Below are 26,328 nucleotides of genomic sequence, written 5' to 3'. Positions count from 1 at the left end.
TTTGCTTATATGAGCACATCACGTTTCTAGGAATATGTAAACAAATGGAAATGAATAAAGTGTGCTCTTTGCCCCCTCTCCTACATACTGCTTGAGGCAGCTTTGTTGTTCAGCAGCAAAACAACCAGCAGAACATAAAAAGAGGAGCAACAGCTTTGTTATCACTTACCTATGGAAAAATAAACCTGGGCTCTGCAGATGTGGTCAGTGTCAGCCTGACCAAGCCATTGGAAATAACTATAAAACTTCAGATATACTCCTGGTTTCTCCCTGATTTTCCCCATTGAAATCCATTTTGCCACCCAAAATTGTAAAATAAAGCGATTTTTTTCCTTACAAACCCTGAGCTCTGGAGATGCCCCCCTTCTGTTTTCCCCTCAGTCCCCAGCCACCTCAACAACAATAAACAGCATATTTTTGACAATAAAAGGCATCATTTTGATATGATGTATTTGTATTTACATGGTACATTTTAAAGCAATAGCTACACTGATCATACATATTAGAAACAATAAAAAAAGAAGTTAAGAACTAAAATGTACATCATACACTTGTATATATATTTTTTTTTACACAGAGGTAAAAAGGCTTATAAAAATCAATACAACAGGGTTTTAACTTTTAGTATATAGATACATAATGATGAGGCTTCAGGCACTTTAATTTGTTAACGTGAGCAATAGCTTGGAAAAAAAAAAAAAAACAAACAAAAAACCAAAACCTTTCCACAACAGGAAAAAAAAAATTGGTTAATGTTTTTGTTACCACAGATACAAAAATAAAATCTGAATAATTTCTCTCAAATGATTGATGTCAGTATTGCAAAGCTGACTGGGAGAATGCTACACACTGTTCAGCAGCAGTGTGGAAATTAAGGAGAAATATTTACAAAAAACCACCCATTTCTATCCTTGTGCCCTTACACCACTGCCATCACGAACCAAATAACGTACGCAGCAAAATCTACAAGTATTACAAAAACCCAAGAGAAGAGGGAAGAAGGAGGGAAAGAAAAAAAATTAAAAAGAGGGACTTTTTTTTAATAACTTTTATTTTCAGACATACAGAAAGGCTTGGAGTATGTCTATTTTACTTAAATAAATAGGGGCACTTCAAGACCGGACAAAAAACTGTAAGATCTTTTTGTAGTGTTGTGCTTTATAGAGAGAAGATCTTACAGATGTTTGTTTACATGAAACAACTTTTGAGAACAGAAATAAAAGGAAAAGGTTGTTTCATTAATTATTTTTTTACGAGGCTGGCTTGATGTTTACTAGACACCATTGAGAGATTTGTCAACTGCTATTAGGCACAAAATATTTTTATTTCATTCAGCAAACCCAGACACATCACCCAGAGTGTAAAACTCCATCCCTTTTCCACTATCATTCAATTTTTTTTTTTTCTCCAACCAAAAAAAATCCCCAGTAACTGCTATGAATTAAACCTACCCAACTCTATAGTGTATAATAAGCACATTGCATACTTAATTCATGGTTGACTAAAAAGCTGTGATTAACTCTCAGAGGAACCGTTGGGACATTCCACCAAGAAAGAATGGCAAGCGTTCCTTTTACATTTATTTGGCAAATTAATTATTAAAAAGAAAAATCCTCTCTTTTAAGACTGATGTCAATGTGCAATAGAGGGAGGGAAAGGACATGCGCCCACTGGCAATTTACTGCAGAAAGAAATTATGGCAGGAACAGCAGTGCCAGCTTTGACAAGCCAATCCCTAGCTGCCTCAAAGTATTCGGATTGTACTATGCTAGTTAGAGCTCACTGCGCTAAATCTTTTTTTTTTATTTTTTAATAAAAATTATTTGGCTATTCCTTGTAATATATTAGAAAAATACTCTTTTTCCAAGCTAATTACAAGCCTTGTACACAAGACAACATGACATTAAAAAAAATAATAATTAAAAAAAAAAAATTAAAGTAATAGTATCCTGCTGTATGCACCTTTTATGCATCCACTTGATAAACCTGGGTGGTGAACTGGGGAGGGGGAAAGCCAGGCAGACACCTCAGTCTGGCTCCTGCAGGGACTCACGTGCTCCATCCCACACACGGGCTCACAGCAAGGTGCTGAGACGTGTGGAAGAATCTGGCAGATTGGGACTGCAGGTCACATGCTGGAAGTGGCAGTTAACACCCTGGCTTTGGATTTTTCAATACCTGCTTGGACTGCTAAATGTTGTTACTACAGTGGACGCCAATGTTCTCATGCTCATGTATACAGAAAACAAACACACACGATTTTCCATATAATCCACCACTTAATGCAGCATTTCCCCAGAATTGCCATAATAGTGCTTTTGACATTGCATTGTTAGTAATTCTTTGCATATCAACGATTTTCCTCATCTGGAACCTTAGTGTTTTATTCACAGATCTCTACGTTGCTGTCTAATGATGAAATTCCCTTTCTTTTTGGGCAGAGTTCTGAAAACACATTTTTCCAATGTTATTTAGGGAAAAGAGAAAAGCCTAAAATTTAAGTTTCCCTTTCAAATAGTGGTCTGAAATGATTACAGGTAAGGAGGACTATCATATTCTCAATGGCTATGTGACTATGGTAACTGAGCCTTACTTTCTGTTCACAGAGCTTTAGGAACAGAGAAATAATTTAAGATGTTTGCTGAAGGAAATGACGATGGACCCTAGAAGAGAAACTGCAGCTTAGATGGCTGTTTTAGCTTTGGAAAACAGAACAAAAAAAACCCAAAGAAAACCAGTGACAGAAATACTGTGTTGTGGTACAAGTTTGTTACTAGCACACCTTCTATACACACACAATAGCTTGACGGTAAGTTGAAGTATCTTCCAAGTGAGATCTCGTTCACTACACCGTCCCACTTCTAGAAATGCCAAAGCTTGCTAACATGCCGTTGGTACCACACAAGCGGAGGCAAGACAGACACAACCTGGAGATGTTCTACAATCCACCACCATTTAAAGCAGTTCTTCTCTCAAACTCATTTTAAATGAAAAAAAAAAAAAAAAATTAATATAAACATGTACAAGACAGTCTGTTTTGATTACAGATTAATAATACAAAAGTCTATGCTGTAGGTTAGTTAGTTAGAACAGTTGATGAGCAAATCAATGCAGTGTGAGCCCCAGACGACCCAATGTGATGTGATCCAAACTGGTGGTTCCCGGACGCTGTCGGGCACAGCGGCTGCATTAAGGTGAGTGACCATAGTGCTCCAAAACCAACGTGTTCCTCGAACTACAGGGAAAACCTAACACTTGGAACGCATCTGTAGTCATCCAGCAGCTTTGTGTTTTCCACCACAGCACCTGCACATGACCCCACAGTGGTAACAAGCCCGAAGCGGCAAGTAACAGCACATACATGGAGCAATGAAAGACAAGGCGATAAGGGCCATCCACCGGAGGCAAAACATTTCATCACTGGTGTCGCACGAGCAAGGATCCGTATAGTCTCCTTCTGGGTCGGACATACAGTGATAGAGCATAGTGTCTGCACACCACATACAGCTCACTCGATGGATGCAAGTCTTGACGCGGTCCGGAGCATCCTGGCACTGACCCCGCTTGTTCTCCTCGTGGTTGAACATGTCCCTGCAGTACACGCACCGCGACCTCTCCCCGTCTTCCTTCCGCCTGGGCTTGAATTTGACAGGTTGAGTCTTTATCACAGCACCCTTGGTATCTTCACCCAGGTCGAAGTCCGAGTTGTCTACGTAAGGGTAAGTGTATTCGTGTTTGGAGGCCTCGCTTTTGGCAAAACGGACGTAGGAGTCCATGTCGTCAGGATCGAAGTTCTTTCCTCGTGCCGGGGCGTGGCGGTAATCCTCATAGCCAGTCATCCAAATCTTTTCCCGAGGATTGATGCGCACGATCTCCTCATCATCGTCTGGGAAGTTGACATGCCGGTAGGACCGTGGTACTGACTGTGCAAGTAGGAAGGAGATGAAGAGAGAGAGAAAAGATAAATAAGCTCATTTTGTTACTGGTAATCACTGTCTCCTTGCTTCCTGAAGAGCCAGTAATTAGCAACTTTGTCTTTCTTTCTTTATATGCCCTTCACCGTGATCCATCACAGACTTTACCAGCCTTTGGCTCAGGAGGGAGCACAACTGTCACAGTCCTACAGCGTCCTGCATGCACGTGGTACAATATAACAGGCAGTGTTACCCCCTCCCCTGCCCTTTTTTTAATAACAGGAAGCCATTTAAAGCTAACTGAGAAGGAAACAGGGAGAGCAAAAGGAGGGAGCTGTCTCAGCCACATGGAGGAAAACCAAACACTGACAAACTCTGGCAGACACAGAGGGAGCAAGGCTGGGAAGAAACCTTACTTGTTCTAGATGGTAGTGGTCAGAGCTGTAATGGTCGTGAAGGTGTCCACGAGTGCAAATTCTTCGATGTTCGCAGGATGCAGGAGAAGCCAGAGTTCGCACAGGCTGTTCCCTTTTCTGAGAGGAGTTGGAGGAGCTGTCTGTAGCATTCTGTTTTAAATGGAAAGAGGGGGGAAAAAAATCGTCATACATTCAGCTGTTACAGCACAGGGCATTAAGAGATGTTTTGCCACTCGCCGACATCGTGCACACCTGCAATATTGGCAACACCTGACCGCTGGAGGCTTTATGAATTTTCACATAAAATACTTGAAAGAGGCAGATCTGTTGCCAGGCCATAAAAGCTGTCACCACACACATGGAAAAATAATATGCCACAGCCTGCCCGTGACATATTCACCAACACCACTTGTATTCTCTTGGCATGTTATTTGTTATCCTGGGCATGGTGGGATGATGAGTGCTCACCAGGAGCTACTCTGAAGAGCAAAGTTAAACCCCAGCAAATGATGCAGTCCTGGAGGTCCTGAAGGCTCAGACAGAGCATCTGTGTGCCCAGGCTGTACCCCACCAGTCACCCAGGCTACAAAAATACTGGCAATTTTGTTAACCTTTATGCATTCTCCAAGCACTCACTGAATTCCAGTTCATCACCGGCTACTTGAATATCAGCTTTCCTTTAAAAACTTCAGGCTTTTTTTTGTTGTTTTGTCACTTTTTTGCCACTCACAATTACTGTGCAATGAATGTTGTGTTTTTAGACATTCCTGGCTCCCCGTGAGCACTTTCTTTAGGTTAATTAGTTACATCATTATGCAACAATGATCATGAAAGGGTAAATATCACACATTAACATGCTGTTGCCAATACCTACTGCTTCTTAACAATCCTATTCCTCCCTGCAGAAACACTCAGAGAAGGAATAATGTCAGCCACCATCTCTCCATATCCCTTCCTTGGTTAAACCAGTTGCCATACAGTGTTCAGGATTTTGCCCATTAATTCTATTTATAGGTTTTGGGCTTTTTCATATTACCATGAATATCAATGGACAGTTGTTAAATGCACCAGCAAACCAAGAGAAGGAAAAAGAGAGCCTCCATGCACAACAAACAGAACAGCTGTAGCACTGCACGTGCCTGAAACATTGGTGCCTGAAATAAAAGAAATCCCCACCCCCCCCTCAACTAACAAGATGTGCTGCAGCTACAGGTCCATGGAAAAGGGTTCTGATTGCCACCAGTCAACTCAAGAGCAGAAAAGAATCATATCAGTAGTAGCAGAAGACTGGTTTTACCTGAAAAACCTCCTCTCCTTGTCAAGAATGCACTCCCTAAACACTATTTTCCAATGAATCGCACCAGACGCATTTCTTGCTCCAAGAATACAAGAACCCTCTCTGTGAGTATTTGTTTATTCTGAAAACAACACTCTCAAAGACTCTGTCCAAAGGTGAGAACACCTAGAAGCATTACAACACAAAAACAGATGTTGGTTCTCTTTAACTCTTACAGCACTTTAAATGCTCCCAACTTGTTTCGTTGAAAGCAAACACACAGTTGTTTGCAGTGTGATGTAAAGCCAGGCTGGATTATCTGAGAGGTGCAACAGGCAGAATGAGTTTTGAATGGCTGACTCCCATTAAGAACAGACTTTTAATATGTGTGTTTGTTTTATTTTTTTTTTAACAAATACACAGAAGCAAATAAACTTTTAACACCTCTAAAGTGGAACCAATATTCTGGCTGCACCAATATTCAGGCTTTTTTAAAAAAAGAGGTTTCATCAGTCTTCATAACTTATTAGACAAACGCATTTCAAATCTGGGGTTTAAACCCTTCAAAGCTAATTTTTGTGCACTTAACTTCAGGCCCTGAAATATCTAGCACATTTGGGGGACTTTAGAGAAAAAAAAAAGAGAGCAGTTTCTACAAATGTTTTGTAATAATATTAAGCTTAAAACCCGTTTGAAAACCTTGAGAAGAGTCAGGATTTAGTCAGAACAGCCATGTTGGTACTCACACAAGTACCTTTCCTGCAGACCAAGATGCTGAGCTGTGATTTAAGCTTCTCAGAAAGCCACACAACACACCCCATGGTCCAGGCAGCTCAAGCCTGCTCTCAAAGCTAAACTTCGACTGACATGAAGCAAAAAACAGAATCAGGATCTTAAAATGGTACCATGGCAGCCAGCAGGACCCTTCACCTTCAGTGGATCCAGAGCAGAGCCCTGCTGGGACAAGCCTTTTGTGGATACACAAAAACATCCTGGGTGTTCATGGTCCAAACAATGCAGCCTGGGGAAACAACCCAGTGGGAGGTCATTGCACATACTGTCCTGCAACTGCTTCCCTGTGCTGGATGAAAATAAAAATCCCACCCAAACTAGATATAACTCCTTGATAATCTCAGCAGGGCAGCTGGGAGCTATAACCAGCCCTCCAAGCACTGTGCTATTTGCTGCCTCTCTGGGAAGGCAGCATTTCTGCAACAGGCAACTGCAAAGGAGCTTGTAGTGATTTTTATCTTGCCTGATTTCTATCTACCTTTGCTATCCTCCACACCTTCTTCTCCCTTCAGAGCCTCTCCTGCACATGTGTTGACACAGCTACAAAACCTGTTTGCAGCATACCAGAGGCAGCATACCTGCTTGTGGTGCTGCTCTCTGCTTTCACCTTAATACAAATTGCTGCATTTCCACATCGAATGTCCTCAGATGAGATGGGCAGTTTGCCAACACAAATACTTACTCCAAGCAGCCAGAAAGGGGAAATAAGGCTCTCCAAGACTGGGTCTCTGCTCACTCGTCCGTGAAGTCATGGTGACTCCTGGTTGGTGACACCAAAGGCATAGCTGGGTGACAAATTCAGTGGCTGTGGAGTTACCTTGCTGACCATCAGCTGGGATAAGCACTGGTACTTTCCAAAAACCAACATTCCACCAAGGCCCCTCACTATTTCAAACTGACAGAGGGGAAGAGTGCTCTTAACACACATGAATGCATGGTCTGAGGACTGAAGAGAACAAGAGGTAGAAAATTTCTACCTCCCATGCAGAAGGTCACCAGTGAACCCCACAGGCCCCTCACCTGTGCTGGTGGGCACGCTCATCAGTGATGTGAGGAGAGAGATGAACAAGATGATGACACAGTTTCCAGATGAAACTTGTTAGTCACAAGAGTCAAAATGAAAGTTGACCCTGAAAACATGCTTAAGAATGTCATAATGCAGAAAGACTTAACATGCTGGATGCTAAAAAAAAACCCCCAAACATAATTAAACCTAAAGAGCAGCGTGACATAAACACCTTGATCTGACACACAGAATGATGCCCTCTGAGCCAGTTATTGCTGGACAGGAAAGAGGTTTTGGGATTAAAACAGGCAGCTCTGTGGCAGTGTTCACTTTGTGGCTCAGCAACAGGTTAAAAAAACAGCAGCAACAAAGAAAACCACTGCATGTACCTGCTGTGCTGCTCCAAGCTGTCTGTGGTGCTGGCCCTCCTCCACCCTGGCCCAATTAGGGTATTTCCACCTCACAGAGCCATGGCCAGGACCACAGAGGACACAGGATGGCTTCTCAACAACAGCTAACTATATATAAATAGCCTGTGTCTCTCCAGCCTGGGAAAGAGATCATGGAAGGGACCAAGAAGATGAGAAGTCTACTGAATTATGAGTCCCACAGGAATGGGAGCAGGAGGGGATTGCTCTTCTAGTATGCTTCAGAAAGTAAGATCACAAGGCATTCACTGGAACAGGCTCAGATAAGGTTCAGGCAGGAGGTACTTCTGATGGTGGTCACAGCTAAAATGAGGTTCAAGAAGCCAGAGGGAAACCCTCAGAAAAAAGTGACCAAGGATTAGAGATGCCTCAGGCTTCTGAAAGTGCTCTCTCAATGCCCCTCCACTGGGACTGAACCTGGGCTTGGTGACTGGTGAAAATCAGGCATATTTTCAAAGAAAAGGCACACTTGTCCTCACCCAAGTGCCACTAAGAACAAATGATGGTAGGACTTTGTCAGTGAGGGAAGCATCTTCTGTCTCCCATAAGAAGACTGGGACCTGGCTGGGATTATCTACCATCAGCATAGCAGGCAAAATTTTGGGGAGGGTGGTGAAGGGTGGAAACATGAGATGCTTTCTGTAAGTAAATACAAATACAAACACACTCACCTACAGAAATACATCTAGAAGGGATGTGGCCTCCAGACTCAGGCTATTTCACTGATGGAAAATCAGGGCCCAAACTACTGAGCCTTGGTCTCTCAGAGAAACACCATCTTCTTTCTCAAACCTGCTAAAACCAATCCAGCTCCAGCATTTGGTTTTGAGGGGAAACTATTGAAAACACGCCCAGTAGTCACAAAAGAGAAAAGAACCCCAGACTAAAAGTTGTTGGAACAGGGAGTCCGATAACAAACTCTGTTTCAACATGCCCTCAAACTCAAATTATGAGAGATTTGTGCTGCTCATACCAGAACCTTCTGACTGCTACAGCGGTCACAAACTCTTGTGGTTTCACTGCCTGGATAACAAAATCATTAATCACAACCATAAGAGTTATTTTATAAAACCTGTGCAACACATTTCCTGTTGCAAGCGAGCTGGACATATCTGAGCAAGCACACGTACTGCATGTGTGGTATGGCTGCTTAAAGAAACAACAGCAGACTTCTACAGGCAAATGATGGCACTGTGGTAATTTAAAAAAAAGACAAGCATGTCCTTGTTTCCCCCTCAGACTTTCAGAAGTGACTCATTAAATTAAAAAACCCCAGTCATTAGTAAAGAAGATTATGTTAATCATTTACTGCAGTTTATTCCTCATTGAAATGGATTTGTTACACAAGAAGGCTAATCAGATATCCAAGCAATAAGCATAGATGAGCATCTATGAAAAAAAAAAAACATGAGAAAAAGAACACTTCTGCTTCTGAACTGGACTGATCACCTTGCCTCTAATGGCTTCATAGAATAGGTTCACTTTGTGTGATGCAACATGCAAGACTGACTACAAAAAAGAAGAAAGAATTATGAATTAATAATTCTCTCTCAGAATTATGAAGCAATACAATCTGTGGCAGCTTGTCAGAAATTGGCTGCTAGAGGGAAATTATGGAGTTCTGTCACTTAAAATTTCCAGAAGTGCTCTCTGCCAGCTAAAGGATTTGAAAGTTTGCTGTGAAAAATAATTGTGGGTCAAGCAAGAAAAGATTTTTTTTTCTCTCTCTAGAATGGTTGATCGTTGCATGAAGCAGGGGAATAGATGTATCATGGTGTTGAACAATTAGCTTTGGAAATAGTGGTGCTGAAGGAATCAAAACCCCATGCCAGCCTGGCATTTACAAAGCACAAACCAACCTGCTCTCTATTGCCTCACTCCTTTTCCCATCTCCCAGTGCCATAGAAGCCCACACACCACAGCATCCAGATCCAAGGGGCCTCTTGGCATGCAGCACAGAGAAGCAAAACCCGGTGGGGCTCACGGTCCCACCCAAGGGACCTTTACCAAAAGCATCCTTCTGCACCAGCCAGAGCTCCCTGCAGCAGCTCCTGGCTCACCTGCGGAGGCTGAAGGAGAGCCCAGCCCCATCTCAACTTCTGAGAAGGCATCCCCACCATTGCCAACACAAGAAACCCAGCTCTTCTTGGGTTGAGGATGAGCCTGGAGAAGCCACAGCCAAAAAGCTGCATCCTCCCGTGGCACAGCCCAGGCAGCTCCAGCTGAGACCTCTGCAATGATCTTCCCACCAGCCACAGCCCTCAGTGTGCTCTGCCCAGCTGCAATCCCTCGGGAGCCCTGGCACAGCTTCACTTTGCTTTCATGGGATATGGGATCTGGGGAGGCACAGCTGTGCTATCAGCACGGAAAGGAAGGATGATAAAGCAGCAAAACAGTGCAGCAAGTGAGTGATACCCAGCCTGGCCCTTATCTACGGAGCCGCTGCTTAGGAACGTCACAAAGAGGAAGTCTGAGAGTTATTTCGGATGCATGGCAGAGAAACTTCCACCTTTCCAAAGAAATTAAGATAAAATATAGTCTCCCAGAACTCCCTCAGCTTAATCTTGCCAGAGCAGAACAAGTTCTTCCGTTCTCCTCCAGCTTTTTTTTATTTTATTTTTAAAGCCTAAGAGATACAGCACTTCTGACTTTCACAGACAGTGGAACAACACAAAATCTAAATTTTGTCTCAAAACATCTTTTTCTCTCTATTCAAGACATTTAGAATAGGGAACAGCTGTCATTCACCATCAACCTCTAACTGTGCCCTGTACACTCAAAACAGCCCATTCAAAGAGACCTTAGATTCTCCAAGTATTAAGAAAAAGATTCAGTGTGAAAAATCTTTTAAGATGTGAGACTCCCGTCTCCTAAACACAAGCTTTTAATTTGTCATGGCAAGACAAAACCATGGAAGAAAATGCTTTTGTCAAATTTCGGTTTGTTTCCCATCACTGAAGACAAGACAGAAATTGTATTGCAGAAAATTGCTTCCACATATTTTTGAAACATTTTGCCACTCTCATCCACTGGGGATGGCTGGAGCTGAATGTAGTTCTACTCTGCTGAAGGTCTGAAGGAAAAACTTCAAGCTAGATCATATTCCAGTTCAGTACAAAGACAAGTTGTCTGTACACAGCCTTTACAATAAGCATAGATTCAGACTTGTCCAATACCAGACAGTAGAATTCTCTAATGTTTGTTTTCTAGTCACCCTTGAAACAAATACCAATATCAAGTGCAGACAGCTCGCTATTTTTTACTGCTACCTTTTCTTATTTTAAGTTGTTTTGTGGTTATAGCTTTTAGTGTCATAAAGATGCTGGTGTGGCTGTGCTGGCTGGACTCAGCAAAACTTAGGGAACATTTATTAGAATTCAGCACACAAGATAATCTCCATTAAACTCCTGCTAAACCCGACTCTGGCATTATTGTGCAGCTCTGCATGGGCCACAGATGTGGCTTAACAGCTCACTTCAAGAAGTGAAAAGAATATATGAGACTCAGACACGATGAAATGACATGACAAACACTCAGATGTGGTTAGGGGGGAAACCTCAGGGAGATTTTCCTGTTTCACTACTTGCCTCATACAGGGCATCACACGTGTCTGCAAAAGCAGGCGTTTGAAGAGATACAAAGAGAAATTTTGTCTGCAAAAGTCAGTATCCCATTTTGCTGGATCTCAGCCCTGGAGCAGAGGCTCTGAGCTTGTCTATTCAGCATTTCCTTCCCAGGATACCCCTCCTTGCTGCACCACTGGGCTGGAGCACTGCTTCGATGGAAAGTCTTTGCATCAGGTACTTATAAGGGAAAAGCAGAATGTTTTAAGGGGGAAAAACCCAACCCACAAGCCCAGCTCCTAGGGCTGCTGCCCCAGGCAGCAGAGCAATCCCACAGCACGGTGTGAGAGCAGGGTGGCTCTGTCTGCCCACGAGGTGCTTGTGTCCTCATCCACGAGGAGCCTCTCCTTACCAGGACTCCCACGCTGTCTTCTTCATTCCTGCACCTCCTCCATGCTGAGGCCTGATTGGATTTCTCCATGCTGAGACAAGCTACACTGCTTCAACAGGATCTTTTTACTTAAACTGGGAACTGTTTCAACTAACCAATTGCTTAAAAGCATCTAGGGATAGAGGCCTTTCCCTTTTGCAGAGGCTCTGATAATCTGTTTATACCTTGAAAATGACATCCTGGTGTGGACTACAGCATTGCTGGATGCTCCAGCATCCAATATATGTGTTTGTACAGCTCTGTAAAGATTAGCAGAGCCACCTTCTCTAGGAATATTATCCCCATTACCACAGCTGTCCTCTGCTAAGGCTGAGAGAATGGCCACCATGGTCTGAACTGCTGAGGGGAGGTGATGGCCACTGCTCCTCTCCCCCACCAGTGCCACCACCTGCTCTGTGGGCATGCATGGGTGCAGGACCACAAGGATGCAGCCCAAAATCACTTCTGCATCAGCTCCCTGACCTCAGCTGACCATCCATGTGGTGGCACGGAGGTACAGAGAGCAGAGGTGAGGGAGGCTGCAAGGGGAGCTCCTAATTTTGAGGTGCTGACAGGGAACTTAGCACATCCAGCACGGCCAAAAAGCATTCCTGTTGCAAGATGGGTAAAGAAATAAAGGAGGAAAGTTCATAAGGGGGTGTTAAACACTGGGCAGCTGAGCACAGCTGGCTCCACAAAACTCACCATGAATCTCAGCTCTTCTTTACAGAAACTTTCAAGGAGAGGGGCAGGAAATAATATTAAGGGGGAAAGAAAAACAATAAAGAAAATTAAATTAGCCAAGCTAAAAGAACTGATGCACTTAAATCATCATTAATGTATTCAATGTATCTAATCCATCATTAATGTCTTTGCTATGTACACTGCAGCCTCTAAATCCAGCAGTGCTCCTCCTATGTAATACAACAGGTTATAAACAGAGGGAGAAAAAAAACTAAGTTAAATGCAAACTTCCCACAGAAGACTGACACAATATTTTAGGAAGTCAGTTAGGGGTCATTTATTCACACAGTTATGAACATCGATGATATTTTAGCTGGAATTTATCACCAAAATAGAAGCCAACAGCTGATGCAAACTTTTAAAATATCCTCTTCATATGCATTGCAAATATGTTAGGCTCTGCTTAAAAATGTAATGGTACTTATTTACTTCTGTCTTTCCTTCTCCTCTTGCAGAAAGTGCCAGAGACATATGAACTGCTTCCTATAATCACTTCTGATTTAATTTTCATAAAGTATTTACAGGATACAGGGCAAGCAGACCCTTAACAAAACAGAGGTGGGGGAAGAAAACAAGCCTATTTAGATGCAGTTCTTTATAATGCATTTCTGTACTGGGCAGAGGTCCACTCTGAGCTCCCCAGACTCCTGTATTCTGTTGTTTATCCTCAGTTATTACCAAACACATCCTGGGGGGCAGAGGGGACACCACATGATGATATTTTCTCAGTCAGAAAGTTGTGGGGTTTCTTTATGGCTTTTCTTTTGTTCTTTCTTCTGTTTTTCATTCTAGGGGTTGGAGGGGGAATCTGTCAACTTAAAGAAAAATCCTGAAGCCTCATATAAAAATATGTTTCGTTGGTAAGCTTCACCAAACGACTCCTTTTCTTTCCCAAATCCTCCAAAAAAGGAAAGCCCATGTAAGGAAACTGTCTGCTGAAAGCCACTTCCTCAGGGGTTGGATAGGCCATTTTCTGCCTCTGTCACATTTTGAAGCACTCTGAAGCCAAAAGAAAGGCCTACACACTTCAAAGGCTGACTGCAGAGCCCAGATTAAAGAGGGAATCTAATGGAAAGCTGCAGTGATATCAATCCTGCATTTTCAAGGTAAAAGCATACATTGGGCCATGACACACCCCCACCAACACTGCCTCAGCTATCCTGGCATCTCCTTCTAGTCTCAGCTGAAGGATGAACTTCACAGTAAAACATGAAGGAGGAAAATGCCACAAATCCCAAAGCAGATACAAAGCAATAACCACCTTTACTTGTATCACCAGCACAGCAGAGGTCTTGCAGCAGGCAATGGACCCAGGGCTGGGGGTATGCAATGAATTTCAGGTGCCATCATGAACATCAGTAGGGTGGCAGAGGTTTTTTGTCTCTTGCTCAGCCCATCAGCTACAATTTCCCTCGAGCCAGCACTTCTGCTTTTCCAGCCCTGCAGTGAGCTGGCTCCAGGAGCTAAACCACTGGAAAAGTATTCCCTTTCTTTTATAGGGCTCGTTTTTGGTTCACTTCCCTGGGTTGGCTCAGCACAGACTGTGCTAGGAAAAAAGGGATGGAGGAGCCCATCTCTGCTCTGCTGAGGCTAAAGATGCATCAGGCAAGTTGCATCCCTCAGTTGTGGTTTCATAGAGGTGCTAAAATAATCCTGCATCCCCAAATCCTGCTCCCCCACATCAACTTCATTCTTGGCATGACTGTGCTGCAAAAGCAAGGTGGGGGAACTGAGCTGGCTGAAAAATAACTTGCTTTTCACAGGCATCTTGACTCAAATCAGGGTCCCCCTTACATAATACCAAAGAAATGCCCTGGGAACCATGGATGAACAAAAGCAAAAGTTTAAAAAAAAAAAAAAATCTCCATTCCCATTTCCTGCTCTATTTTACTACATGTTAAGAAAGGGCAATTTACTCTTGGCTGTATTTTGTTTTTGACACATTTGTGCCTTAAATACACAAATGCACTACAGCATTCAGTTCCAGATGAATTAAAAGGGAACCCGTTCATAAACAGCTTCACACTTTAACTCATCATATAGCTTAAGTACATTACTACACAGCCAAATTATTTTTTCAGAAGACAAACATGCAGCTAGTTGATTGCAAGTGTGAAATGGTGCTACAACACACTCTGATCACAAATTCACCAGCTTCAAACTACAGCTTAGAGAGGCACCAACCAAGTCACCTTTGTACCAGGAATCCTACAGGCAGGTCTGCTAGTGACCCTTTTTATCTCAAAGGCTCATCCTGCAAGAAAACAACACCTTCAGTAATCTGAAGATTACTTAAATTAATGCAAGTCAGGTTATACACAACAAAAATTATAGAGTACAAAATGTAAAGAGCTGGTACACTGAAGTATGGCACTGTATCATCATCCAAGCACAGGGAAGGGGCAAAATGGGTGTAGAGAAGGAGAGAAAAGAATTAGGAGAGAAGGAGAGAAGAAGAGAAGGAAATCTCTTTTGAACTGCTGGGACAAACTGAACAAAACTGAATACTTAACCAGTGCACAAATTACAACACAAATTCTGGCAAGATGCAGCTATAAGGAAACTTCCACCACAGCAAAAGATCAAATTTCCATTTCCTGCAGGATATATCCCAATCCCACTGCACAACCAACTGTGTTTGTATGTGGGAATGGTACAGAGCCAAAAAATACACTACAAAAAATGGTCTTGAGAGGAAGAATTGTGACAAGAGAAATTGCTTACCCTCAGCAAAGTAGCTCAACACATCCCAGTCATTGCTATAATTAGCTACATAAAAACTACAGAGCAGTGAGCCTTAGAATATCTGATAGCAATGTAGATATTTTTTGATCAATAATTTGTTGTTCTTATTTGTAATTCACTTAAGAGCGAAACAGCACCAAAGCAATGGAAATTCAGTCAATTTGGGAATTGTGTTAAAATGCCAATTTCTGATCTGCAGTAAAAAAAGGTTTACCTATCAGAGAGTGACACAAAAGCAGAAAAACCTCATGATAAATAAAACAAAGCAATACATAAATCATCCAAGACCTTTACTCCCCCTCCTTTCTTTTAAAGGAAGCAAACAAACCTTCAAACTTTCTCCTATCTGCTCCCCTGAGCTCTTCACTTACATCTTATGAATCCATTATATACACAAGAATAAACAGATTTTATGTTCTGTGTACCTCCACACCACAGTCATTTTTATATATCCTTCTGTCCAAATGACAGGTTATGAGTAAGAGTAAGCAAGGACAATCTATAGGCTGAAGTACATAGTAATTGCCTCTACATTTTTTTAGGACTTAAGGAAAAGCACAGCTGCCTTTCCAGATGATACCACTGTTTCAGTGACAATAGTATTAAATTATCAGTGAGTACAGCCTGCTTGTATTGGCAGAAAGAGCAAGAAAATAAATGGGTTAATTTCCAGCACCACTTGAAAGAAACAAGAGATGCTGAAAGAAAGGGAGAAATACAACACTACAAAATAAACCTGACAGCCAGAGGAAAAAACTTACCACTTGACCTTCCCTACTGAAAAATCTCTTTCAGCACTGGTATCCATTCCCATTGAATGATGTGAATTTGTGTGGGCAAAGTTAACCTGAAGGCAGGAAAAAAACCCAAACAGATAAAAAGCAGCTAGCCTTAAAACTGGTGTAGTCAAGACCATTTCAGGTTTTTGAGGGAAGGATTTGAGCCTGCTGGCTTTTCCGTGTGTGAATTTCTCTCTTATTGGCAAGCACTTTTTTTTTTTTTTCCCCCTTTAAAATCTGAATTAGAATAGCTAGTGGTTTACAATGCAAGCCCAAAATGCAGACATCAGAGGATGTGGCTAACAGCAATGAACCCTCTGGCTGCTCACCCAGAGCACAGCTGGCTGCTGGGCAGGAAGAAGAACAGGAGAAGGCCACCATGTCCTGCCACTGCAACAATCCCCTTGCTGGTCTGCTCAGCCTCACAGCGAAAACAAGGTGCATTCCCTCGAGGTGATGACCCCCATCATTCCCACTGAGAGCTCTGTGCCTCCAAAATGCATTTTCCCCTTCTGCTATTGGAGGATGGCATTAAGAAAAAAGGGAATTGCAAGCTCTTGTGGCTCCTCAATCTCTGAGCACAACTTCTGACTGAAACACATCTCACAACTCAGTGTTGTTCTACTCTCAGCAACATCATTTTCCTCAGAGGGCTGGGATGAGAGATGCTCCAGCATCCCACAGAACTTACAAATATATTCCAAAGTATTTGGACTGCGTTTCTACTGTCCACTTAAAGAAAAAAAAGCCACAGTTGTTCTTTAAAACAACCATCTGAATATGAAACAACCAAGCCAGCAAGAAAAAATTAGATTTAGTGTTTATCTAGCTAATATAAATCTTCTAAATTTCAATAGTGAGGCTGTAACATGCTTGAGGCCCAGATGGGAAATGAAAGTAGACAAAAGGTTTCAAGGAAAGGCAGCAGGGGCATATCTGTTTTTTAATTAGGAAAGCAGAAGAGATGCAAGGGGGACTGTAATGCAAACATCTGCCCCAATATGCATCGCTCTGGTGGAGAAGAGGTAATTGTGTCTGTCTCTGAAATGACTGTCAGCAGTGTCCAAGCCACATAATAAACTTCCTAACTCAAACATCCCCAAGCACAGGAATCCATGTTCTGACAAGAAAAATGTACAAGAGGCAAAGGACTGCTCCAAACACACGACTTGGTGGTGAAAACATGAGCCTGAAGACTTCTGCTGGAAGGTACAGGAAAAAAAGCAGTGGCAGCAAGATCTGTCTGTATCACCTGAGTGAAGCAGGAGAGTATCTCCCCCTTCGTGAATTTAGGGAACCAAGATAAGTAAGCTCTTAGCCAGGAGAAGGAATGGATTGAGAGTGTGCACCTTGAAAACACAATTCTGTTGCTCAATCAAGCACCTCTAGATCATGCCTGCTTGATCTGCCAGACTCTCCAGATCTCATATTGAACAAAAAATAGGATTAAAAAAAGAAAGTATTGATTATATAAAATATGTGTGATTTTAACATGCATATTACACTTAGTAAGGTTGAGGTTTTGCTGTGTTCTCCCTTACATTTCCCTTAAAGCTAAAGGAGACTGAAGTAATTTTTAGAGTCACAAACCAGAACAAACATGGGAGCTGCTGCTCCTCCTGCCAGTGGGTGTCTTTTCTTTAGCACTAAAGCAGGCACAAGGCTGCAGATTTATCTGAAAAACACGAGTGGTGTTTCAGCTGAACTGGTCATAAGGTTTCAGAACAAACACCTCTGCTTTTTCAGATGGGATGCTAAAAGAGGCCATTTCAGGCATTCTGCAGACTCTGGAAGACATTGACCTTTTTTCCTTGGAATCAATTCACAATTTTAACTTCATGGTCATGTGGGATTATTATCTGTAATTGTAAGTAGAAGTGTAGATTAGGGAAAAAAAAAAAATTTACACAAGAACTCAATTATATTTCAAGTTCCGTGGCTGAGGAACTACAGAATACATCCAGTCTGTATTAAACCTTATTTCTGAAATGAATGTTAATTAAAGAAGGCTGAAGATGCAGGCTGGATGGATGAAGACAAACAGAACAATCTCAGCTTGTTGCAATGACAGTGTTTCCCCAATGGAGACAGAACGGATGGCCAGTCTTACTCAGATTGCATCTCTTGAGAGGACGATTTATAACGTACAAGACAGAAGAAATTTATTTGCTAACATATGGAAAACATTTATGGGCTCTTTGGAGGTTCTGAAACTCAAGCAACACAACTACGTATTGTTAAAACTCCTAAATGGGGATTTCATTTTAGAAATAAGCATTTTTCAACTCGAGGCTGTGACATTTAGTTCTATATAGTGTTGTTTCCTGCCCTGTCAGGTATGAATTTCAGAACAGGTTGTTTGCTGTAGGTCTAAGCCACAGGAGAAGTATTAGCTGGCAAAGTCCTGTTTTTAAAGATCTAACCCATGCTTCGGAAAGATGGATGGGGAGCGTTTGCCATAGGGATGGGGCAGGATATTGCTGCCCAAGTTATCATCTCATCTCTGCAAGTTACAGTCACAGGAGGGGACAAGACTAATGACATCAAGTGATGTCACAGCTTATTCAAAACCCCCAAAAAAGTCCACCTTCTGATACAAGAAAATGGTCCTCCACTAAGCCATGCAAGGTCACAGCCTGCAGGAGAGCTGCACCTCTGGGGCAGATGTTCTCTTCCCCATGGCAGCAGCCTGCTGGATGCCTGGAAGGGCTGCAGGGGTTTTATAGAAACCCCGTGTGAATCAACAGCCAAAAGCTGTGTTGGGCTCAGGGCTTGCCTGGAACGAGGGGGTTTTATAGCTGGGAGCATCAGGGTGGTGCAAACATCTGGCCACGATGAAGCCGGGCTGGCCGGCCACAAAGCAGCCTCAGAAATGTGAAGTTTTGGACCTGCTGTGCTTGAACAGATTGAAACATCTTCAAGAAGAGCAGGACCTCGGGCTAAATATTTTGAGGCAGCAGTGCAGCAGCAATGGCTGAGATTTTCAGAGACGGGTAAATGACTGATTAAATGACTCAATCATGCAGATACTTCTGAAAATTCTGCCGCACGTAGTTAAGTTTATTCATGCATGTGTGGGAGAGGGGGAGGATTGTGAAGATTTTAATAACCACCTTAGGAAATAAAAAAGAACAAATGCACTTTCTCTTTAAAACAAAAGTAAAAAGCCCAACCAAACCCGTGGCTGGAGAAGAGTTTACAGAAAGCTGCAGAGAAGTTTTGTGTGGAAGGATGACCAAATGGACTATGATACATGAGTCAAAAATATGTGCAAAGAAAGAATGGAACAGAAGGGTAAAAATAAAACATTTCACAGCCCTATCAATTTCTTCCAGTTTTAAACTGCTCTGTGCTTCAGTATGTTATTTCTGGCTTATGCAGTCTTCATACTTCACCATAACCTACCAGATAAATAGGAAGTTGAGAGCTTTGAAGAACTTGAAGGACTGCAGGAAAAGGAAAAAACAAAGACATATTGGGGAAGAAGATGTCCACAAAGCCTTACTTTTGGAGTATGACAACACATCTGCTCTGGTGTGCCATCTTGACAAACAGCACCAGGTAAGGTCCCACCAGCAGTGAGGTCCCTCTTGCACTCTGGAGATCACAAAACCCTGCAGAGATCACTGCCAGGCAGGACACAGCTCATTCCCCCAGGTCCCACCAAGGTGCCAACACCACTGAGGTTCCCCTCCTTGCTAATGCTATTGAGCAGCTTGTTCCTCCTTCTCCATCAGGCCTCCCACCCATAAATGTCTGTATGGCAGGGACCTGTCACCTCCCCAGGGTCAAGTAGGTGGGGAAAATCTCCTGCAGCTCTGGCTCTTCATTCTGAATGCAGGAGTTTGAGTGATTTTGATGCAGCTGGAGCAGGATTCATCCAACGTTTTCAGTGTAAAACCACACCTACTTAAAGGCAACAAGCTGGTGGATAGTCATTCTTCCCCCTTGTAAAAATCATTCTTTCAGTTTAAAAATCAACACTCAGCCACAAGATTGAGCTCGTGGAGAGATTCAGCACTCCCAGGTGCCTGAACACGAGCCAGTAGATTTTAGCAGAAATATACTCTCCTGTTTCCACTAATCACTGCTCAAACATTGAGTATTCCAACGTGTAACCTGGTGGGAGCTGGCACACACCCATCCAAGGCACATTTTGATGGTCACACGCTTTCTGATGAGCACAGGAGAGCCACACACACATCAAGAGTGACTGTCCACCCCAGCAGAGCACAGCTCCTCCAGCGGATTTGGGAACAAAGCTGCACGTAGTGGTCAAAGGCTCCACTGGTGCCTCCCCCGTCTGTCCCACCCCAGTACCCATAAATCACTTCTGGCAGGTATTTGGGAAGCAGCTGCTAGTGATAGTTGTGCTGCAGAGTGCAGGAAGTCACCTTTTAACCCTGCCTGCTGTTGTTTGTCTCCCTGAGCGTGACAAAAGGACAGATGTGGACAACGTGCCAGCCCTTGGGAAGATCCGGTCAAAACTCAGCAGGGAATCTGAAGCATCATCCTCAAAAAACACCTTTTGGCTTTGGATGCTTCCTGGGATTCATTTTCAAGCAGCTTGATGCTTGTACTGAATTTTTCCTCCTTCACCCTAAAAATCCAGGGATGTATCCCAAAGACAGTTTTGAATTTGCTGTTGCTGCACTGAGCATATCCCACCTTCCCCATTCCAGCCATCCAGGCTCCACAGGATAAGGAAGGCATTTGTAAAATAACCAATATGTGTGCATGGGGGTTGAATTCAGGTGAGCAAACAACTTCATTAAGAAAGAAGTATACAATGTGAGCAACTTGTTTCCAGCTCATGGAATAGTTCTAATCAGGGCCACATTTTCACCTAACAAGTTTTTGTTTTTACTTTTTAACTTTCCTTTTGAAGTCAGTAGCTTTAATTTCAGCAAAACTCTGTAATACATTTTAGACAAGACCACAAATCAACCTCCAAAAGCTCACTCCTGTTAAAGTCATTGCTGCTCACACACGACTGTGCCTTCTTCCACCTGAAGAACACTGTCTGAACTTTCTGTATTCCACGTACAGGTGAAACACTTTTAAAGTTTGCTTGTTTACAGCTGTGATCCAAACCTTTATTTCCTGAGAAGCAGTCCCCTTGCTAACTACCTGAGTTTGCAGGAAGCTTCTCACAGAGAGAGAGAGAAGTATTAGCAGGTGTGTGCACCACCTCATTCTAAGCCAAAAGAAACTCAAGGGTGATTATTTCTTCACTTCTAGTCCCTGACATCACCTGCTCTGACATGACAGGAGGCTTCACATTCTGTAGAGGATATACTTCCATCAAATAAAACACACCCAGTGTCCAAACACGGTGGTGGCTCAATGCCAGCTCTGAGGCATAAAAAGAAAAACCCTTTATAACCTGAACATAAAAAGAGAAGGACCCTGGTGACATGTACTCACAGTGAAGACATCATCATCGCCGACCTCGGCCTCGTTGTGAAGGGTGGATGATGAAGTTGTAGACCCTAGAAAAAACCAAACCGAACAGCTTTTTAAACACGTGACATTTCCATGAAACTTTTTTTTTTAGGCTGTTAAACATTTGGGTTCTCACAGGTTTGTGTGTTGTAGATGCATGAAAGAGTGGCTCAAAGCGAGGAAGAACAACCCATCTGCTGGTAGCTGGGTTGGAGAGGTAAAATCTGAAAAAGTGTTTCTTGAAATGCAATAGTGTGGCTGCCAATGCTAATTAACAATGACAAAAATAGCAGTTACCCTTTCCAATTACAGAAGACTAATTTCTGAAGAATGGTAAAGCTATGCACTAATCAGTGCTCCAGGCTGATTCTCAGCTGTCAAGAAATCACATATGAGTTTTTCTACACTTACTCCCTAAATGGTGTGGGGGGAAAGAAATAACCTTTAATTTAAATAAAATGAACCTCACTTTGACAATGAAGAGTTAGATTGGATTTTTTTTCCTTTTAATTTTGGTAGTTGTTATATACTCTAAAGGTCTTCTCTATTATCACTTCTCAAACACACACCTTGCCTCACGCAAACAAAGAAAGGAGCTGATATGTGTAAAACCATAGACAAGAGAAAAACACTGGGGTGCAATTTTCATTAGGTACATTAGGCAGTCTTCTGGAAAAGTAGGGAAGCATGTCAAAACACCTTCCTCACCTCACAGTTGCTCCCACATCACAAAACAGCCTCAGGGAAGGGGCTGCTCATCATTGCTGGACTTGACACCAAATATCTGCTGTACCTAAAAATGAGTGACTCCTCTCCCTGTACCCAGTCAAGATCTCAGACCCCCCCTCCTGGCTGGCTCCATCTGCCAAGGAGGGTGGGTACAGCTTGGGGGGGAGAACCTTCAAGTCAAAAATCTGTTTTTTTTTTTTAATGGAAGCCCATTGCTAGACTGAATTATGGCCACATCACATCCCTGACCAACACAGCAGAACGGCTTGTACCACCTTCACTCTGGAAATTTGTTAAAATAACGTGTTTTATATAATGCTATTGGCACCAGCCTTGGCTGCTCTCGGTTGCATCATCACGAAGATGTGCAGAGCTAAGTGTGAAAGCCCACTTGAAACACTGAGTAATGTGGAAACATTTGTGCCATTTGCTACATTAGCTTTAAAATTAAAAAAACCTGAAGCTCTATGGAGCTGCATAGGGCTTTTGTACCTGTGCCCCAAACTTCTGATGCTACAGGGAATGAACTATTGGTTAAATATTCACAATAAAGCAGTGATTTCATGATGTGGAGTTCTGAATGCACACTTAGTTGTGCTTAATATTACCTGCTGAATTTGATCAAGTATGTGAGCAAAAAATGAATGATAATTTAAATCTACTGCCCAACACTGTGTGTGCATGAACAATCTATTGTTTTTCATTCAGAAAGCCTTATTTGGAAGTTAATGAGGAACACATTCATGAGGATCAGCCCGTACTGTTAATAGGATAAATATAGATTTGCTGATTTTGAAGTATCTGAGATATAGCAGAACTTCATTTTAAATACCTCCACTGTAAAGTGGATCAAGAAGAGCAAAACAGGAGTTGCCAAGTACTGTCATCTTCAAAATACTACTCAATACATCTGAGTTATTATCTCCCTGAAACTTTGCACAATTCCATGCCACTTACATAAAACATTACTTTTATGACTCAAAATGCTTCACAGTTTTAACAAGAAGAAGAAAGAAGCGACTCTGCCTGTAACTTCTTGATGTTAATGGCACAGAAAAAAATCAAATTTCTAAGAACATCTTTCCTCTAACTGATAACGTATCAATGAGCCCTGGGGAATTAATCCTCTTCTAATATCTACCATGTTCATGTTAAAGCAAGGACAAGCCATCCAGAACATGAAGCTGTCTTATGGAGCTAATGTCCTCAAAAAGAATACATATCTATACATACATCTGAGTTAGTATCCTCAGAAAATGCACCATCTGTATATAAAAATATCCTGGTCACACTGGAAGAGAAGGCAAAAGGCTTTGGACTACTAAGTCCCTACATAAAGTAGTATGGTTAAAAAAAAATCAAGAAAAAAATGCATGAAGAATCAAATTTCATTAAAATGAAGTACAATTGAATTATAGCTGTATTGTGATTGCCTGATTGCAATGAAATGTGAAAAGGAAAAATTTATGCCAACTTCAAAGCACAGACAATTCAAACGCATTTTTTACAGAATTATAAAAACAACACCCCAAAGCACAAAGTCTTCAAGAACTACCATTCAACTAAGAGGATGCAGACAAAACTAATTACTGCAAAAATAAAACCAAAACCAAACCGAGTTTTATTCAACTCCAGGCAGGAATTAAATCCTATGATGTAGCAAAGACTCAGTAAGTTGAGATCTGACTGCAAATAGAGCCTGGGCAGTTTGAGTGGCCATCACTAGGTGTGAAACCCAAGCTTATTAAAAAAAGCAGTAACAATAAACTTAATGATAAATAACAGGGAGAAGTCTGGACAAACAGGATTGAAAAATACTCAACTGAAACACCTAAGAAAGGGATGAGAAACCACAATTCCTAAAAGCTGGGGCTTGCTCACTGTAGGATAAGGGCCCCAGCTGCACTTGGACACATGCACAAGAGAGCTCCAAGCCCAAGAGCTGATTAGAAACCCTTGCCCCTTCCCAGCTCCCTGACTCAAACCCCCTGCCCACTTTTCCAAGGGTGGAATTTCCAAGGGAAGCTACCTTCGATGAGGTCCTCGATGGCTTTCCTCACTCCTCGGTCGAAGGCTCGAGCGTCAGCGGGGCTTTGGAAAGTGAGCCCAAACTTTCTGTTGTCAACTTTCCAGTGGTGGAAGGTGGGGTTTGCCTTCGTGTACACCAGGTCCTTCTTCACAAAGCACTCCAGCACCACCTGGGAGGGCGTGAGCCCCAAAAGAGGAGCAAAGTCACTTTTCCCACCCCAAGGACACAGCCAGCACCGTCTCAGGCCGGACCCAAAAAGCAAGCCAAGTCATGCCTCACATGGGGAAATATCCTTCCCAACCAAATTATGACTAATAAACACCAGACACTGTAACTGTTCTCAAAAGCACTGCACATTCATCTTTTGCTTGTGCTTTGAGTGGGCGCTCGCTCCCTGCCCCAGGAGAATGTTTTGGACCCAGCGTGGCACAGGTTAAGCTAGCGGGGGGCTCAGGAGGAAGGAGAACCTCTTCCCTCAATATTTTTGCTCAACAGAAATTTTATCCACCAGCAGCAGATTTAGGAGGTGCTGCAACACTCCCCTCACTGTTTTTAAATTGTTCACCCCCAGCCAGACACTCATCTCAAGTTCTGCTGTGCCAAAAACCATCTCTAGAGTGATGTTCAGGGACAACAGGAATGGCTTGTCATGTCTTATTCCACCCCTCAGAACCATAAGCATGGCTCCTAAGCAATGTCAAAAAAAGCATCCTAAGCAAAACAGCACTGCAAAAGACAAACCATAACTGAAACAGCTTTAAAACACCAATCTTTTTGAAAGCAAGATCGTTTCTGACTCAAATAATGCATTTTTTGAGCCTGTGGAGGAAGTGCTGCTTTTAAGCTAGCCCATATCTTCACAGGAGTGCATTTCAGAAGAATCAAATACATAAAAACAAGATAACAAATGATAACATTTCAAGTGGCCCCTGGAAATCAGGAAAGGGCTTTATTAATTTGATTTGTGCAGGGATACAAGAGAGCTCCTTTTTAGATAAACAGCTACCGGGAGAAACCGAGTGTGTCAATTCATAAGAGACAACTTGTCTTCATATTCTCACTCAGCTTGTTCAAACCTTGAACAGCACGCAGCATAAATAATTCATGGCCCTTTTAAAAGGCTTGCACTGCATTACTCAGTGCAATGTGACTGGCTTCATGGGCTCTTTACACTTCAATTCACTTCTCACTTACCCCCGCACTAGGTCTAAGAAAAAAAAAAAGAAAAAAACCACAGGCCCTCTTTCATTCAAAGGGGATCTTTGCACGTGGATGTCAAAAATTTACCTGCTCCTTCCAGGTGGCATCATGCCAGCCTAGGTAGCAAAAGATAGCAATTCTACATGAGGATTTGGTTTGTTTTGTCCAATCCAGTATTATTTGCACATGCCCGTTTTTTACGTATTTAAAAAAGGAAAAAACCCCAAACTTGCACAAGAATACAATAGCAATAGATTTGGGCTAATTCTCATTATAAGAACAGACAAAAGTTGAATTAGGGTTCTATTACCAGTTTGTCTTTCTGCCTTTCACCATGAATTAGAAATCCACTTCTTCCATTGCCCTCTGGGTACGTGACCTTGCAGACGCCAACTCTACTGAGACCGCCTCCTTCTTGCGGCAACCATCCCCCACTGGAGTCATCTCGGGTCATAACCACAGCTTTGACTCGCACAATATAGCTGTCACTGCAATGGCAACAAAACAGAAACACAACCTTTGGTGAGCAGCACGGTGGCACGGCGGCAGCTCCTCTCCAGGGCGGTGTCCAGCGGCGCCGCGCCGACCCCGGCGCCGAGTTTCTGCCCGGGATGGGAGGGCACCTCTGCCATGGATGGCCTGGGACATCCAGCCATCGCAGGAAAGAGACCCACCAGATGGCAACACACAGCTCAAACCACCTGTGCTCCCTGACACCCTCTGCCTCCTGCAGCCAGGGACAGGGACCAAGAGAGTGGGGTGAGCCAAGCACCACCCCAAGGCCAACTCCTACATTGGGGCATCAGGTCTCCAAAGTGCTGGAAGAAGATAC

At 42.7% G+C, this 26,328-nt stretch overlaps 1 protein-coding gene across 1 annotated transcript in view; it reads right to left on the bottom strand.

Annotated features, from left to right (window-relative positions):
- Positions 1 to 433: 433 nt before the first annotated feature.
- The window catches only part of SPRED2 (sprouty related EVH1 domain containing 2), a 57,795-nt gene continuing 31,900 nt past the window's right edge, over positions 434 to 26,328 (bottom strand). Inside the window, exons 2-6 of the mRNA XM_021555859.3 lie at positions 25,807 to 25,984; positions 24,297 to 24,465; positions 21,521 to 21,585; positions 4,331 to 4,480; positions 434 to 3,923 (exon numbers count right to left, since the gene is read on the bottom strand). Coding sequence (XP_021411534.1) covers positions 3,273 to 3,923; positions 4,331 to 4,480; positions 21,521 to 21,585; positions 24,297 to 24,465; positions 25,807 to 25,984 — 1,213 coding nt within the window. The 3' untranslated portion in view covers positions 434 to 3,272. The remainder of the gene's footprint in view (positions 3,924 to 4,330; positions 4,481 to 21,520; positions 21,586 to 24,296; positions 24,466 to 25,806; positions 25,985 to 26,328) is intronic.

This window comes from Lonchura striata, chromosome 3, assembly GCF_050655825.1.
Source record: "Lonchura striata isolate lonStrDom1 chromosome 3, ASM5065582v1, whole genome shotgun sequence".
Classification (NCBI taxonomy): Eukaryota; Metazoa; Chordata; class Aves; order Passeriformes; family Estrildidae; genus Lonchura; species Lonchura striata.
This window is presented reverse-complemented; position numbering and strand designations above follow the sequence as displayed.